Source organism: Neophocaena asiaeorientalis, unplaced genomic scaffold (genome assembly GCF_003031525.2).
Source record: "Neophocaena asiaeorientalis asiaeorientalis breed wild unplaced genomic scaffold, Neophocaena_asiaeorientalis_V1.1 scaffold629, whole genome shotgun sequence".
NCBI lineage: Eukaryota > Metazoa > Chordata > Mammalia > Artiodactyla > Phocoenidae > Neophocaena > Neophocaena asiaeorientalis.
This window is the reverse complement of record NW_020175468.1, coordinates 6,513,341-6,529,107: the sequence shown is the minus strand read 5'-3', so window position 1 is coordinate 6,529,107 and position 15,767 is coordinate 6,513,341. Positions and strand designations below refer to the sequence as shown.

General features: G+C 53.4%; 1 protein-coding gene across 1 annotated transcript; it reads right to left on the bottom strand.

Moving 5' to 3' along the window:
- Positions 1 to 4,882: 4,882 nt before the first annotated feature.
- Positions 4,883 to 10,343, bottom strand: ZNF574 (zinc finger protein 574). Its single transcript, XM_024768553.1, has 2 exons — positions 10,196 to 10,343; positions 4,883 to 7,840 (listed from the first exon to the last, which is right to left on the bottom strand). The coding sequence occupies exon 2, from the start codon at positions 7,818 to 7,820 to the stop codon at positions 5,133 to 5,135; it is 2,688 nt and encodes an 895-aa protein (XP_024624321.1). The 5' UTR covers positions 7,821 to 7,840; positions 10,196 to 10,343; the 3' UTR covers positions 4,883 to 5,132.
- Positions 10,344 to 15,767: the final 5,424 nt, after the last annotated feature.

The following is a 15,767-nucleotide window of genomic DNA, read 5'->3' as shown; positions in this document are numbered from 1 at the left end:
GTAGGGGTCAGTGGAGATGAGGAACCCAAGCCTCCGTATGGATTGGGGCTAAGATCAGAAGGGGTAGTAAGGCTGTGAGTTTCCCGCACATCTCCTCCCTGGGGAAGGCCAAGAGAGGGGTCTCCAAGCCCTGCACCCTGGGAAGATGGGGTAAGGGACTAGCCACGTAGTGGGGGACCTCTTGAACTGGCTAGATTTCCCCCCCTACCCAAATCCCAGGGTGCCTCTCTCTCCCTTTAGCCCAGGGTAGGGGGAACTGAGTGAGAGAGAGAGTGAGACAGACTGAGCAAGATTGAGACACGCGGGCCGCCACTGGCCTCTGAGTGGGAAAGGCAAGTGCGAGAGATAAAGGCCTCCAAGAGAAAAAAGAAACAAACCAAAGATTTAACCATTTAAAAAAAAAAAACCCACAGACAACTCCGCTACCTTTTTATATGTTGGAAAAAAAAGTGAAAAAAATTAAAAAATAAAAATTAAAAAAAATACACAAAAACTCCAAGCCGCAGTTCCTTCATGCGGTTTGAACTTTGACCTCAGCAGTCTCCAAAGCAAGACGACGAGAAAGGTGAACAAGAAAAAGAAAAAATAATGTATATTTTTAAGTATTTGTCCTTGAGATGTTAACTCCTTGTTAAACAAACACAAAAAGGAGAGAAAAATCCAGAGAGAATTGTTGCTGGGACGGAGACAACTATTTACTATGTCTGTGACCCCTCCCCTCTGCCTCACCCTCCTCTCCTCTTCCCTTTCCTCTATCCCTGCTGCCCCTCCCCCAGCCTGTCCCCCAAGCCCAGGGGCTCAGTATTTATTTATTTATATAATTGCAGGGTGACTGGGGTCCTCTCTCGACAACTTGTAGAGAGGTCCTTTGAATCATGGTAGGGTGGGGAAGGGGCAAGGAGTCTTTGGGGAAAAGCAGGGGCCTGATCTTCGGTCAGTTCCTCTCTGCTAGCTCTGGCTTCTTATCCCACTGCTGCCACCATCTCCTCCCAAATCCAAGGCTGCACTAGGGCAAGGTGACGATCCCACCTTGTAAAGATCTGATTGGCTTGGCCCTTTTTGGGGTGGGTGTCTCTCACCTACTCATTTGAAAGACCAGGTTGGAATGGGGATGGGAAGAGGTGGCAAGTAGTGAGTAAGGGAGACCAAGAAGTGGCATCTGGAAATTGAGTAGGCCCTGGAGGAGACCTGCCTCTCCTCCATTCTCAACAAGTTAGCCCCCCTTTCAGTTCTGTTTGACCCCTGTGTTGGTAGCCCCTCCCTTCCCATCCTGTACCCCCTCCCTGTCTCTTCTCGTGGTAGCGGGTTAGCGTTTCAGTGTTCTTAACTCCAATCTGCTTGTTCATTGTACAATGTGCTTCTTTTAAGGCCCCATTTTTGTAACTTGAGTGTGTCATTCATCTGAACAACATCAAAAAATAAAAAATTAAAAACTGTACAGAGAGAAATACAGCCTCTTCTCCCTTGGTCTCCTCTCTGTCTTGGGAAAGGTGGCGGGGAAATCAGGGTATGGGGTGGGTGTGTGCGTGCTGTGGAGGGGAGGGCTTTACTTCTGTTCAGGGAATGTTCAGAAGTAAGACCTGAGCAATTTTTTTTTCACCAATTAAAAAAACAAGCCTCGGGGCTTCCCTGGTGGTGCAGTGGTTAAGAATCCACCTGCCAATGCAGGGGACACAGGTTCGAGCCCTGGTCCGGGAAGATCCCACATGCCGCGGAGAAACTAAGCCCATGCGCCACAACTACTGAGCCTGTGCTCTAGAGCCCATGCTCTGCAGCAAGAGAAGCCACCACGATGAGAAGCCCGTGCACCCCAACGAAGAGTAGCCCCTGCTCTCCGCAACTAGAGAAAGCCTGCACACAGCAATGAAGACCCAATGCAGCCAAAAAAAAAAAGAAAAGAAAAAAACAAGCCTTGGAACTTAGAACGAATTCAAATTCCTGAATTTAAATCTCAGTTCTGCCGTTTTATATGACCTTCAACACATGAACTTGTGTCCACATCTGTAACACAGAGACAATATGTAGCCTGTGGGGTTGTAAGAATTAAATGAGATGGTGTAGGTGCTTAGGACAGATCTCCAGCACGCTGGCTTCAATAAATGAGAACTATGAGAAATGCAGGAAACAAGTGAGTAGTTCCCTACCTCCATCCACAGAGGACTAACAAGACCCTTTACCAAGAGTTGACTTTGAAGTTGTCTGGTGGTACAAGATACACACCTGACTTCTTTTTCAGAACGACATTAGGTCTCTCACTCACTCAAATTTTTGTGCTCATCTCGACTAAGTCATTTGGCAGGAACAACCGTTCCACAGGCCAGACCACGGGCTGATCCCCAGGACCTCACTGCTGAAAATCTGAAATGGTGTGTTTTCTCACTGCTGTCAGGTCTTCTTGTCACTGTTCCATGCTCTAACGTATGCCTGGCACACAGGTGCTGGGATTCTGCAAATTCAATAGTGAGGGATAGGGGAACAGGAGAAAGGAAACAAGTAGGAGAGGGTTTGATCATTTCGAAAGAGAAAATATATTAGTACAGCACCGTTTTGGCAAGAGAGAAAAAAAAAAAAAACTACTTCTCCAACTCTCAAGCCAAGTCAGTAGGGATGGGGCAGTGGGATGTTGGGCTGGAGGTTCAGAGTAGTACCCCCAGGAAGGTCATTTGTTCCAGCCCCCTGACTGTAGGGGGTGCAGTCAGAACCATACAGACCCAAAAGGTCTTTGGCACCCAGGCCAGCCTGTGACAAGCACAGATGCCACACCTGAGAGCACTCTGGAGCTGAACTAGGCATCCACCTGTAGCCTCGTGAACGTGCTCAACTGCTCTACGTGGTCTCCCCTGTACAGTCATACTTGGGCCTCATATCTCAAGAACATATTGTCACTAGAGGACCACTGTTCTGTCCCCTTGACAGTTCTGCTTAAGCAGCTTCCACATCCAACTAAAACCAAGCAATGCAAGGTTCTTTTTAGTGGGGTCTGCAAGTCACCTGCATCCGAATTGCTGTGTTCAAAACACAGATGCCTAGGTCTCACCAAGACATGCTTGCTGGATCCAAATCTCTGGGGAAATTGCCTAACACACATTAAAGTTCAAGAACCTTTGCCTGTCCAATGCAAATCCCAGCATCCAAGAAGGGTTTGATTAGTGCGATCTTTTTTAGGAGAGTGGTCCAACTGAGGACCACGGAAGTTTCAGTAGGGTGACGGTGAACAATGGCTTGTTCATAAACATGTTTGCACACACACACTTTTCTCAGGGTGGGAGTCTAAAGTTTTCATTAAAGGCTCTAAAAAGGAACCACAATAGAGGAAGGGTGATCCCCTCCACTGTCACCCAGCTGCTTCTCTGCTGAAAGCATCTTTATCTTGGGGTCAACCAGGGTTGACCCTCAGGGTTTTTTCCTCCATTCCTGTCCCTTGATTCAGCCTGATTTTTATCTGGTTTTGCAAAGATAAATCCTCCAATTGTTCTAAGCAACAGCTTAGATGTTACAGCTCTTCCTGAAAGGAGGCAGTCTGAGAATGAATCTTCACCTGTGGATTAAGGGGCTCTGGCATGCTGGGCTAAGATGGCTCGAGTCCTTTCTGCAGGGTATGAGGTTACTGAAAGATGGTGCCCACGATCAACACACTCTGGTCGAAAACAACTGCTTAACATATTAAGCGCTCTACTTCATTAGGAGCTGTCGAGATATCAAAAGGCTGAGTGCTTTACCTTTTTAAAAGTGAAGAGAAGCATAAGCTCCAGTGCCCACAGAGGGCTACAGGATTGCTGAAGGGAGTCGAGAGTAATGGAGAGGCTGAGTGGGCAGCTCTCAGGCCTCCCTTTCCCCTCGTTTCAATGCAAACAGCTTCCCTTTACCTCTCATTTACTAGGGTTCCGATAAGAATTCTAACAAAAAGACTACAGTAACCTTGCGGGGGGGTTATTTTTCTTGGAGTGTGGCTCTTAAGAGAAAAGACTAGCATAGGAGCCGAGCATTTCCACCAGGCACACATTCACCATCTCCTCTCTCCACTGCCCTCCCCCAAGTATGGAGAAGGCAGAAGAGTGTAGAGGAATGCGTACAGGTGATTAAACCAAATCAAACTACACTGAAATTCAAGCTCTGCCCTATCTGGTTTGAATGACCTTGGGCAAGTCACTTCACCGCTTTTGACTTCAGATTCCTTTCCTACAAAACGTTCTCTTCACGGGATCAGTGTGAAGATCATTCCCAAAAATGTAGGAAAATACTTGAGACAAATTGGGCATTCAAACATCAGTCAACTACCCCAACCACCCCTCTCCCCACAACCAACATCCGTGGGCTGAGCCAGAGGCCAACTCCAGGTGGGTGTCAGAGCACCTCCCCTTGTGAGGCTTCCTACCCCCAGAGGCTGTTACTCAGAATCTTCTCCAATCCCACAGCTGGATCTTGTCCCAGAAGCCACCTCCTCTACTGCCCCGGAGATCGTGCCCTTCCGAGACCTGCATTCGCCTTCAGGGATGCATAGTGAGAAAATCAGATGGCCTTGGAGGAGACGGCTCACGTCAGGCCAGAGAGAAGGGGACAGGGGTGGTGAGAACCTGAAGATTTTCCTAAATGTTCCTGCCACCAGCAGAAACAGCTTCAGGCTTTTCTACGGGGCTGTGGGGACCTCTAGTGGCAAGAGAACCATGCTGGCCCCATCTACTACCACAGTGAAGTCCCTGCTCCCTGAAAGCCATGCCCATGGACTCTAGGTCCTCCTTAGTTTCCGTTTACTGAGCTCCACTACTTGCCAGGCCCTGTTCTAGGCACTGGGAATGCAGCCATGAAAAGTCAGACCCAAGAACCTGGGGCTCACAGCTCCCAAATTCCACCACCCCACACGGCCAGGCCAGACAAAAGCACATAAATGTCCAACTCAGTCTTTATTGACCATTTCACCTTGGGGCCAACAGGTGTGTGTGTGGGCGGGGGCACCTTTATGCACGTCAAGGACCCTAGAGCACCCCCCTCAGAAGAAAGAATAAATCCAGTTACAGAACTTACATGGCAGTTGAGAGGGGGAAAAGGGGCACAGTATGTACAGAGACTTAAGGGGATGGTAAAGTTCTTCAGCAAGAGGGCATGGTGGTGCTGAAGAGGGACATGAGGCAGGGTCAGCCACTGATCTGGACCCCCTCAGCCTCAGCCAGAGGGTAGATCTCAATGGCCTCCACCAGGGGCAGGGCTTCCACTGCAGTCTCCATCACAGCCAGGCCGACCGCAGCCTCTGCCTCTGCCAGCTGCTGCCGCACAGCTGCCTGATGCTGCTGCTGGTGGGTCTTGCGGTGCTTCCATAGGTTGGAGAAGGAGCGGTAGCTCTTGCCACAATCAGGGCAGGAGTAGGGCCGCTCGCCCGTGTGAATGCGGCGATGTTCTGCCAGGCGCATGGAGATGGCAAAGGCTTTACCACACACTTCACAGGCGAAGGGCCGCTCACCTGTGTGCAGGCGGCGGTGGTCCTTCAGGTGGGTACTCTGACGGAAGGCCTTGCCACAGTCTGGACACGGGTATGGCCGCTCGCCTGTGTGGATGCGCCGGTGTACCTGCAGTGACGTTTCCGTGCTGAACAGCTTCTTGCACTCGCTGCACTCCAGGCCACGGCGTCGGGCAGGGGCCGCAGGGGCTGCAGGTGCCATGCCTCCAAGGGTCGTTGGGGAGGCCACTGGTGTGCGAGCAGCCCGTGGGGCCCGAGGGGCCGGAGGCTCCTTAGCCAGGACCTCCCCAGGCCCAGCAGCTGCATGGGCTGCCTCGTGGGCCTGCAGCCGAGCAGCGGAGCCCACTTTCTTGCCACAGGTGCCACACTCGAAGCGCCGCGGGGCCTGGGCAGCGGCAGCTGCACAGCGGTGCTCATGCAGCCGCAGCGAGGAAGGGAAGGCAGCACCACAGGACGAGCAGCGGTGGGGCTGGCGCCCGGCATGGGCCACAAGCTGGTGAACCTCCAGCAGCCGTCGCAGCAAGAAGGAGCGGGGGCACTCGCGACACTTGTAGGGGTACTCGCCAGTGTGGTGGTAGCGGTGCATGAGCAGGCGGTAGGGGCGGTGAAAACGCACTCCGCACTCCTGGCAGCGGTAGGGGAAGTGCTGGGCATGCACCAGGCGGTGCTGCCTCAGGGTGGAGCTCTGTGTGAAAGCCTTGCCGCAGTCCCCACACCGGTAGGGCCGCTCCCCTGTGTGTGTGAGCCGGTGGCGGGCCAGGTTGGCGGGTGAGTTGAAAGGCTTGGAGCAGTCTGGGCAGGGGAAGGGCCGTTCACCTGTGTGTGTGCGCAGGTGGTTACGCACGTGAGACTTCTTCTTGAACATCTTGCCGCAGATGCTACACTTATGGCGCCGTTCCAGCCGGTGCACAAAACGCTGGTGCCGTGTCAGTTGCAACGCCTTGCCAAATTCACGGCTGCACAGGAGGCAGCGGTAGGTGCCTGGGGCAGCAGGCCCTGCTGGGCTCTCCTCAGCAGCGGGGGGCTCCGGGGCCTCTGGCTCTCCAGTCTCTGCTGGGGCTGGCTCAGGGACGCCAATGACAGGCTCCTCCGGTGGGACTGGTGTTGTGGGCAGAGGGACACCCCCAACCCCATGGGTACGCCGGTGATAAAGGAACTTGGTGAGGTTGACAAAGGTCTTTCCACATGGACACGAATGCAGAGGATTTGGGGTGTGGGCTCGCCGGTGGGCCAGGAGGAGGGCCTCTGTGCCAAAGGCCAGGCCACAGTCCACACACAGGAAATGAGACTCGCTGCTGTGGTCTCCGAGGTGCTGGTCCAGACTGGAAGGGCTGGGGAAGACACGACTGCACAGGGGGCACTTAAAGACACCCTCCCGGTGGCTCCGCAGGTGCTGCTGCAGCTGGTGAGGTGAGAGAAAGAGCTGGTCACAGGCTGAGCAGAAGAGCTCCTGGGTGGCTGCCCCGCCCGGCTCTCCACTGTTGTTCCTCCGTGCCCTGCGCCCCCGGCGATCGCGTCCAATGGCTTCACCATTGCGCAGCTCATAACTGTGGTCAGAGGATGGCAGGGGGTCAGGCTGAGACACAGGCACCTCTGCAGGTGATGGGGTCAGAGTCTCCTGCTGCAAGGCAGGCTCCTCAGACTCTGGGGCGGGAGCCGGGAAGTGGGTGGCCTGATGCTCCAGGAAGTCGCCTGGCAGCTGGAAGAGCTGCGAGCACTCAGAACACTTGTAGAGGAGCAGCTCCACCTCAGTCACCACCTCGGTGGTGGCAGCGGCAGAGGGGACAGCTGCCCCTTCCCCACCCTCTTCCGCCTTGCGGTATGAGTGCTCCACAGCCACGCGGGCCTGGCCCACGGGGGACCCCAGGACAACTGGGGACCCCAGGACAACTGGAGCCGGAGGCTTGGTGGGAGTGGCCCTGAGGTGCGTCTGCCGGTGGTTCAGCCAGAGCTCCTGGCTGGCGAAGAGAGCCTTGCAATCCACACACTCATAGTGGATGGTACTGGCGCTCAGGGGGGGCGCCTTGGGTGGTGGCTCAGCTGGCGCTGCCTCCTGGGGCGCCATCATCTTCAGGTGTAGCTCCTGGTGCTCCAGAAGCTGGCTGGGCGACATCAGCAGCTGCCCACACTCCAGGCACTGGTACTGGCTCTCCTGCACTAGGGTCTGATAGAGGCCCGTGCCAGAAGCTGCCTCTGTGGCCACAGTGACTCCAGGGTCGGCCACACCCACCAGCTCAAAGTGCTGCTGGGGCACGTGGGAGTTCTGATGCATGAGCACCTCCTCCAGGGATCCATACAGCTGGTTGCACTCAGAGCAGACATAGCGGTGCTCAATGTATAGGACTGTTTCCTCTGACTCCTCAGTCATGACGGCGGCAAGACCCTGGGCTGGGAGAAGTGGGGACAAATTGTATCTAAGCCACTGCTTCCTCAGTCCTTCCCAGGGAAAATTCTTTCCCTTTATCATTTCCCTACCAAAATCCTAGATCAATTTCCCCACCTAACTTCTTGCTTCCATATTTCCACTCCCTAACAATCCTTCCTCTCCTGAACACACGAGAGCACCAAGCACAAAACCTTCCCCGCAGTCCGTTCCCAGTGAATCTGCCCAAATCTCACCTCTGCATCAACTAGCATTAAACTCTACCTACCAGATCCTTGCAACCTGTCCAATCTCTCATTCTCATGCCTCACAGCTGGCCCAAAGCCCCAACCCATCACACAGGACCCTCTCCAGTCAGATTTCCTTCCACTGACTCTTCTTACCAACATACTACCCCATCCCTACCCCCAACTGCAGGGGAGAGTCCTCACACAGGCCCAAACCACCCACAGTTCAGAGCTTCACTCCTCCTCTGCTCCCACCCCCAGGTTCTCTATCTCTTTTTACACCCTGACCACTCAAACTGCCCCAGGGCCCTGCCACTTTCGGCACCCTCTCATGGTGCAACCCTCCTCCTTTGTACACAGCTTGTCACCCGCTAACTTTCTCCCTTTGGTGCCCAGGTCCTCACATCAATAAACTTTTCTCACATTGGCCTAACCCATCTCCACACGCAGACCTTTTCCAAACCTTAACCACTTCCCCGTGATCCCCAGATCCCCCTCTTCAAATTATTTAACTCCCTCTACAAATCAAGGCCCTCTCCCACAACCCTAAGGGCCTATCCAGGACACCCAAACCCATCTTCACAAAAGCCTAATCCTTTCTTCACATTCAGACCCTTCCCACCACCCTAACTCATGTTTCCAGGGCACCCAGACACCCTTCACATTAATCACCTACCTCTTCTGTGCACTGAGACATCATCTACAATTCTCTCTGGGGTACCCAGACCCCCTCTTCATACTGATTTAAACCCTCCTTCTTTATAGACAACCACCCTAGGCCATTCAGCGATTCCCAGAACCTCTCTTCACATATTCTTCTTTGCAAAAAAGACCCCTCCCACCCTAACCCATTCTTGGGACAGACTCCCCCCACCTCACATTATGAGCCTAACCTTTTCTTCTTTGCAAAAAGACCCCTTTCCTCCCCACCCCAACCCATTCTAGGGATGCCCAGATACCATTCTTCGTATCAACCTAAACCCCTCTTATTTGCAAAAAGACCCAACCCCACCCTAACCCATTCCAGGGATGCTCAGACCCTCTCTTCATATCAAAATTCCTCTTTTCCACAAAAAGATCCCACAAATACCCTATTACAATCCAAGGATATACAGACTATACTTCATAATGGCTTAAACTCCTTTCCCACATACCCCTCCCACTGTCCAAATCTCATTAAGAATACCGTGAAACCCCCTCTTAGGCAAAACCCCTCCAACCACCACCCTAACCCTGATAGATAGCCAGACCCCTCTTCCTCACACCCAGGGCCCTCTGACCATCCTACTACCCTGTGGCTACCCAGACCTCCCCAGCTTAACACACAGATCTCTCTCACCACCCTAACCCCCTCCAGGGATCCCCAATTCCTACTCTTCACCTTGACCTAATTCCTAGTACTTTTCAGAAAGACCATTTCTCCTCAAGTTATTCTAGGGATCCCCAGACGCCAGTTTCACATAACATAAAACATAACCCTTCTTTGCACAGAGACCCCTCTCAACCCATTCCAAGGGTACCCAACGCGCCCCCCCCCACAGTGGTTTAACTCTTCACATTAATGTAACCCCATTCTTCACACCGGGACCTCTCCCTCAGCTCTAAATCTCCCCTCTAGGCACATCCATTTCCTGATATCTTTTTACACCAAGACCCCTCTCATTGGCCTAACTCTCCAGGAATAACTAGAGTTTCTCTTTACGGTAACTTAACCACCTCTGTTCTCACGGCCTAAACCCCTCCCTGGGCACCCTATGCCCTCTAACCGTCCACCCTCCTTCGGTCCTGGACTGTCCCAGCGCCCAGCCCTTTGCCGCGTACTCCCAGGAGCCTTGGAGACCCTCCCGGGGGCAGCTCTAACGCCTCCCTTACCACCCAGGTCCCTGCCAGCCCCCAGCCCAAGCCCCGTCCCTCCTCGCCCTTCCCAGGACTCTGGCCCCTTTCCCACCCGACACCCAGGCCCGGCCCCCGCCCAGCTTCCCGCGCGCCCCGCGGGCCGTTGGTACCGCTCCGCCCTCATCTCCCGGCGCGCGCCCCCCTCCGGCCCTCAGTGCGCAGGCGAGGTGACGAGTGGAGACCGCGGGGGGAGGGTGGGGAGCCCGGCCGGCCCTTCACACGCCCGCCCGCACTTACCCGCCTCAGCCGTCTCGCACCCCCCGGGCCCGGGCCCGGGCAGCAGCTCCCCTCGCGCGGCCACCCTAGCGCTACGCCCTCTCTAGCTCCCGCCGTCTCCTCTCGCCTGCTCCGCAGCCTCGCTCTCGCCCCCAATCACCCTCAGGAACGCCCCTCCCACCTTCCTCGTCGGCCGCCGTGCCGATGGCGAATGAGCCCAATCATCGCCCGTCTGGCCCCTGCCGTTCTGCCAATCGACGCTCACGTCTCCGAGCCCTGGGCCAATAATATGTGACGTTTGGATCCCCCGCAGCGCCCAACCAATCCTCCAGCGACGTTCTCTCACCGGCCGGCCCCCGGGTTGATGGTGCCCGCCCCCTTACGCCCCCTGAAGGATCTTCCTCCTCCACCTCCTCAGCGATTCGGTTTGAAGGCTCTAGAGGGGAGGACAGCGCGGTGACGTCAGACGGCGGAGCGCTGCTTCGGGCGCCATGTTGGGGTTGCCGGTCGGGAGGTGCTTCGGGGTCGAGGGGTAAAGTGGGGGAAATTGAGGCACCCGATACTCGGAGGGCGGAGGCGGGGGACTCGAGGCGCAGGAATCCCAGAGGAAAGAAAGGGGAGAGTGAAGCACAGTCAACGCGAAGGGGAGACGGGAAACTATAGCACCAATTGCAGGGAGAGAAAGAGGGGAAATCAAGGCTCCAGACTCACTTCATTAGAAAGAAGGGAATAGGGACTTCCCTGGTGGCGCAGTGGTTAAGAATCTGCCGGCCAATGCAGGGGACACAGGTATGAGGCCTGGACGGGGAACGTTCCGCATTGCCGCCGAGCAACTAAACCCATGCGCCACAACTACCGAGCCTGCGCTCTAGAGCCCGTGAGCCACAACTACTGAAGCCCGGCCGCCTAGAGCCTGTGCTCTACAACAAGGGAAGCCACTGCAATGAGAAGCCCGGGCACCGCAACGGAGAGTAGCCCCCGCTCGCTGCAACTAGAGAAAGCCCGGGAGCGGCAACAACAACAAGAAAACCAACATAGCCAAAAATAATTAATTAAATTTTTAAAAAAGAGGAATAAAGGCAGCAAGAAGGAAGGGAAGAAAAACCGAGGGACTCTTGAGGGAGGGGGAGAAGAAATGTCGGAGGAAAAACAAGGAGAGAAGGAATCTGAGGGAACAATGAAAACCTGAAGCATAAGGGAGGAAATGGGAAATGGAGGAGAAAACATAAAATCGGGGACGGGCAGTTTCATTTGTTTTGTTTTCTATTCGTGATTATTTAATAACCGGCTACAATATGCCAGGTCAAGGTTAATCTTTGTAGGGGTAGAGAAGGAACAAGAAAAGTCTGTGCCCTCTTGGAGTTTACATTTTAGTGAGGGTAGAAAATACCAGGTACAAAAATAAATGTAGACAGCCAGTGACAGTGTTGTAAAGAAAATACAGCAGGTAGGCAGAGGGTGTGGAATGAACTTGGGTGGGCCTCTCTCTGAGGTCACTGAGGAATGACAGGAGGGAGCTAGCCAGTAAACTACTGATGGAAAGTATCCAGATGGATCATCATTTTTCCCCAAGCTCCCCTCAACCCAGGCCCTGGTCCAAGAGAATCTCAAAGGAAACCAAGTCCAGGACAGTGTCTCTTTATTATCAAGGCTTTCAGAGCCAGGACAGACAGGACAGAGGAAGTTGCAATGGGGATCTCGAGGGCCCCTTCTCTCCCTGCCATGGTACCCACAGGCTTTCTCTAGCCAAGGGCAGAGGTCTGAATCCCTGCCTATTGGGAAACCTAGTCCCTGCCCCACCTCCCTTACCCAAGTGTCACTAAGGTCTCAGGCCAATCCCAACCCCAGGGCTGAGCCAGTGGGTGTGACAGTGCCCAGTCCTCAGACAGCTCACGCAGTTTCCTTTGAAGAAACAGGGAATGTAGGGGGTAGATGACCTGAAGGACAACCAGGGTGAGAACCTGAAGAAAGTGACCCTGTAATGTCTGGATTATATTCTCCTTTCTTCTAGGGTGCCCCCCTTCCAGGCTGATGCCCCCAAAGCTCAGGGAAGCTGGAGTACCTATATGTTCAAGGAGCTCTGGCCATTCCTACTCAGCGTCCCCTTCTGGCCCTTAGAGCCTTGGGAGCAAGTTGCCCCAGCACTGTTATGTTTCCAGTGCTACTTCCCAAGGACAGGAGCTGCAAGAGATTCACTTGTTCTAACCGCCCCCCCCCCCATTTCTCAGATGAGTAAACTGAGTCTAGAGGAATTGGTCATTTACTTTCCTAAGGCCAAAAAGCTCCGAGGGGACCCCAAACACTGAGTCAGACCTAGGTCTGACTCTTCAGCCACTCTTGCTATATGCTTCGATTGGATTCTAACTGGGTATCCTAACTTTCTACTAGATTAAACTCTAACTCCAGACCCATGTAATTAAACCAGGCTGCCTGGATTGGAATCCTGGCCCTGCCACTTCTTAGCGGTTGTCTTGGGCAAGTCAACTCCTCTGTGCCTCAGCTTCCTCACTTGCAGGATAATAGCCCCTGTCTTGTGTGGTTGTGAGGCACAGAGTAAAAGCTATGTAAGAGTTAAGTGCTGGAGGGGGTGCGGAGAAAAGGGAACCCTCCTACACTGTTGGTGGGAATGTAAATTGGTGTAGCCACTATGGAAAACAGTATGGAGGTTCCTCAAAAAAAACTAAAACTAGAGTTGCTTTATGATCCAGCAATCCCACTCCTGGGCATATATCCAGACAAAACTATAATTTGGAAATATACACGCACCCCTATGTTCATAGCAACACTATGTACAGTAACCAAGACATGGAAACAACCTAAATGTCCATCAAATGATGAATGAATAAAGAAGATGTGGTACATATGTACAATGGAATAGTACTCAGCCATAAAGAAGAATGAAATAATGCCATGTGCAGCAACATGGATGGACCTTGAGATTATCGTACTACGTGAAGTAAGTCAGAAAGAGAAAGCCAAATACCATATGATACCACTTATATGTGGAATCTAAAATATGACACAAATGAAGATACCTACGAAACAAACAGACTCACTGGTATAGACAACAGACTTGTGGTTGCCAAGGAGGTGAGGTGGGGGAGGGAAGGATTGAGAGTTTGGGATTAGCAGATGAAAACTATTATATGTATGATGGATTAAACAACAAAGTGCAAAACAACAAGGAAGTGCTACCATACAGCACAGGGAACTATACTCAATATCCTGTGATAAACCATAATGGAAAAGAATATATATGTATAACCGAATCACGTAAATCAACTATACTTCAGTAAGATTTTTTTAATTAAAAAAATTTTTTTTAATCTTCAGATCGGGGCACAAACCCACGTCCCCTGCATCTCAACCACTGCGCCACCAGGGAAGCCCAAGGGTTATTTTTATTAGGATCTCAAGGAGCCTAGTAATAATAGCTAATGTGTCTTGAGTGTGTTATGACTTGCTAAGTATTATGCTCAGTGCTTTCCATGCATCATCCAGTTTAATCCTCTCAATAACCCTGGGAGGGAGGAACTATTGCTCTCACTTTGCAAAGAAACTGAGGCTCAGAGAAATTAAATAACTTGTCCATCATTAGGAAGAGACAGAGCCAGGATTGTAACCCAGGAGTTGACTCCAAGGTCTATACTCTTGGCTCCCAGGCTCTACTGCCTGACAGGTGGGACGTCCAGAGTGGCATGCTAAATGGATGAATGCAAGAAGTAAAGGAAAGAAGTTGGTGGTAACCAGTGAGCGCTAAAGCTAGTAATCTGGATTTGCCCTCAGGATGAAATCACCAGGGGCAGGAACCAGATAACCTGGAAGCTAGACTCAGCCTTTGACAGGCTCCATGCCCTGGGGCAGAGTCTCCCTCCTGTCCACTTGAAAATGGAAGGGTCAGGCTTGATTTATCAGGCCCCTTTCTGCTGCGACCTTCTGCTTGTATTTCCCAATTTATCTGGATTGATGAGGTCCCTTCACTTCAGATGATACAGGAGTAAGCTGAGGCCTGCGTCAGTTTTTCTGGAGATGGTGGCACAGGACTAGAACTTCTGGGACAGGTTCAATCTAGGATAGGCATTCTACGCTGGGGTCCCTGCATAAGCAAAGGCCTAGAGGCCAGGGCGAGTCTGCGCTTTCAGAGTGAGCTGGAGCTGAGGGTGGGTGTTGGGGGCCCCTTAAGTAGGGCAAGGAGGTATATGTAAAGTCGGTGGGCCTTCAGGGTCAGATGTATATGTCAGAAGCATGTGGGGGATGCAGGGGGCCTCCCATGCCAGGCCGATGTGAGAGTTGCCACGTGCAGAGTGTACGCGCGCGAGGCATGCGGTCACGTGTGCTGGGGGCTGCACGTGAGTGTCTCAGTGTCTCCTCCCCATCACGAGCATTGGGGGTGGTGGTGAGTCATGGACTCAGCCTTCAGCGCCAACTGTCATGTTCCTTCCCCCCAAATTTCACCCCCCACCCAGCCATGCACCACCCACCCCCACTCCAAGATCTGTATCTCTGCTTCTCTCTTCCATCCCCCTGCCCTGCTCAGCTCTCTCCAAGAGGGAGGGAGTCTTCCACTTCTGCTGGCTCTGCCCTCCAGCTCCCTGCCCTTTCCCACTGACTATGCTTGGGTGAATCTTCTCCCCACGCACTCAGGTCCCCAGGATTTCTTTCTGCATGATGGAGAACTCTCATACGCACCACCCATCCCTTCACCTCCATGGGGGCTATTTCTATTTCTGGGGGCTTCTCCCTTCTCTCCATGGGCCGGCTGCTCCTGCCTCAGTGGGTCTTTTGTGTCCACATTCTGCCTTTGTGGGTTTTCTGGTGTCTGTGGGCCTCCCTCCATTTCCGTGACCCTCTCCCACTTTTCTTGGCCCTCCTCCTTGTCTCTGTAATATGCATCCTTGTTCCAATGTCTGTGGTCCTCTCCTCCTGTCCATGGTCTTCTCCTGTCACCATGGACCACTCCCCATGCCTGAGGAGTGCTTTCTGTTCCTGTGGGCCTCTCTCCATCTTCCTGGGGGCTCTCTGAGTCCATGAGCTGCCCCCTGTCCCCATCTTCATGGGGGGCTCTCTGAGTCCACGAGCTGCCCTTGTCTCCGAGGTCCTTAGCTTGTCTCTGTGGTCTGCTCCCTGGTCTAGATGACCCTTTCTTTGCTCTGGGCTTTTCCCTGTCCTTGTCCTTGTGGGGTTTGCGGACCTTGGTCCACCTCTGTGGCTCTTGATGGCTGTCTTGCTGTTTCTCTGCATTTTTCTTCATCTCTGTAGCCCTGTCCCCCAGCTCCATGGCCTTCTCCCCAGGTCTCCCTGCCTCTCAGCTGTGTCTCTGTGGACTCCTGTGCCCAAGGGCTGCCTGGGCAGGGCGGTGGCATGGTGTGGTGGAGGAGGTGGCGGCGGGTGGGCCCTCTGTCCAATGCAGCGCCTTCCCCTCATCAGCATTCTCTTCTCCGGGGGCCCCCCAGCTCGGACCAATACGGGCTCCCCCTCCCCTGACTCCCATCTCTACCCAGCGCGGGCGGCAGGCAGGCGGGCAGGCAGGCGGCGGCCTCGGAGGGGAGAAGGAGAAGTGGTGGTGGTGGCCGCGGCTGCGGTGGCAACCAGC

Bases quoted from the DNA above. Each gene is read 5' to 3' on its own strand.
- ZNF574 (XM_024768553.1), bottom strand. From the start codon at position 7,820: ATGACTGAGGAGTCAGAGGAAACAGTCCTATACATTGAGCACCGCTAT.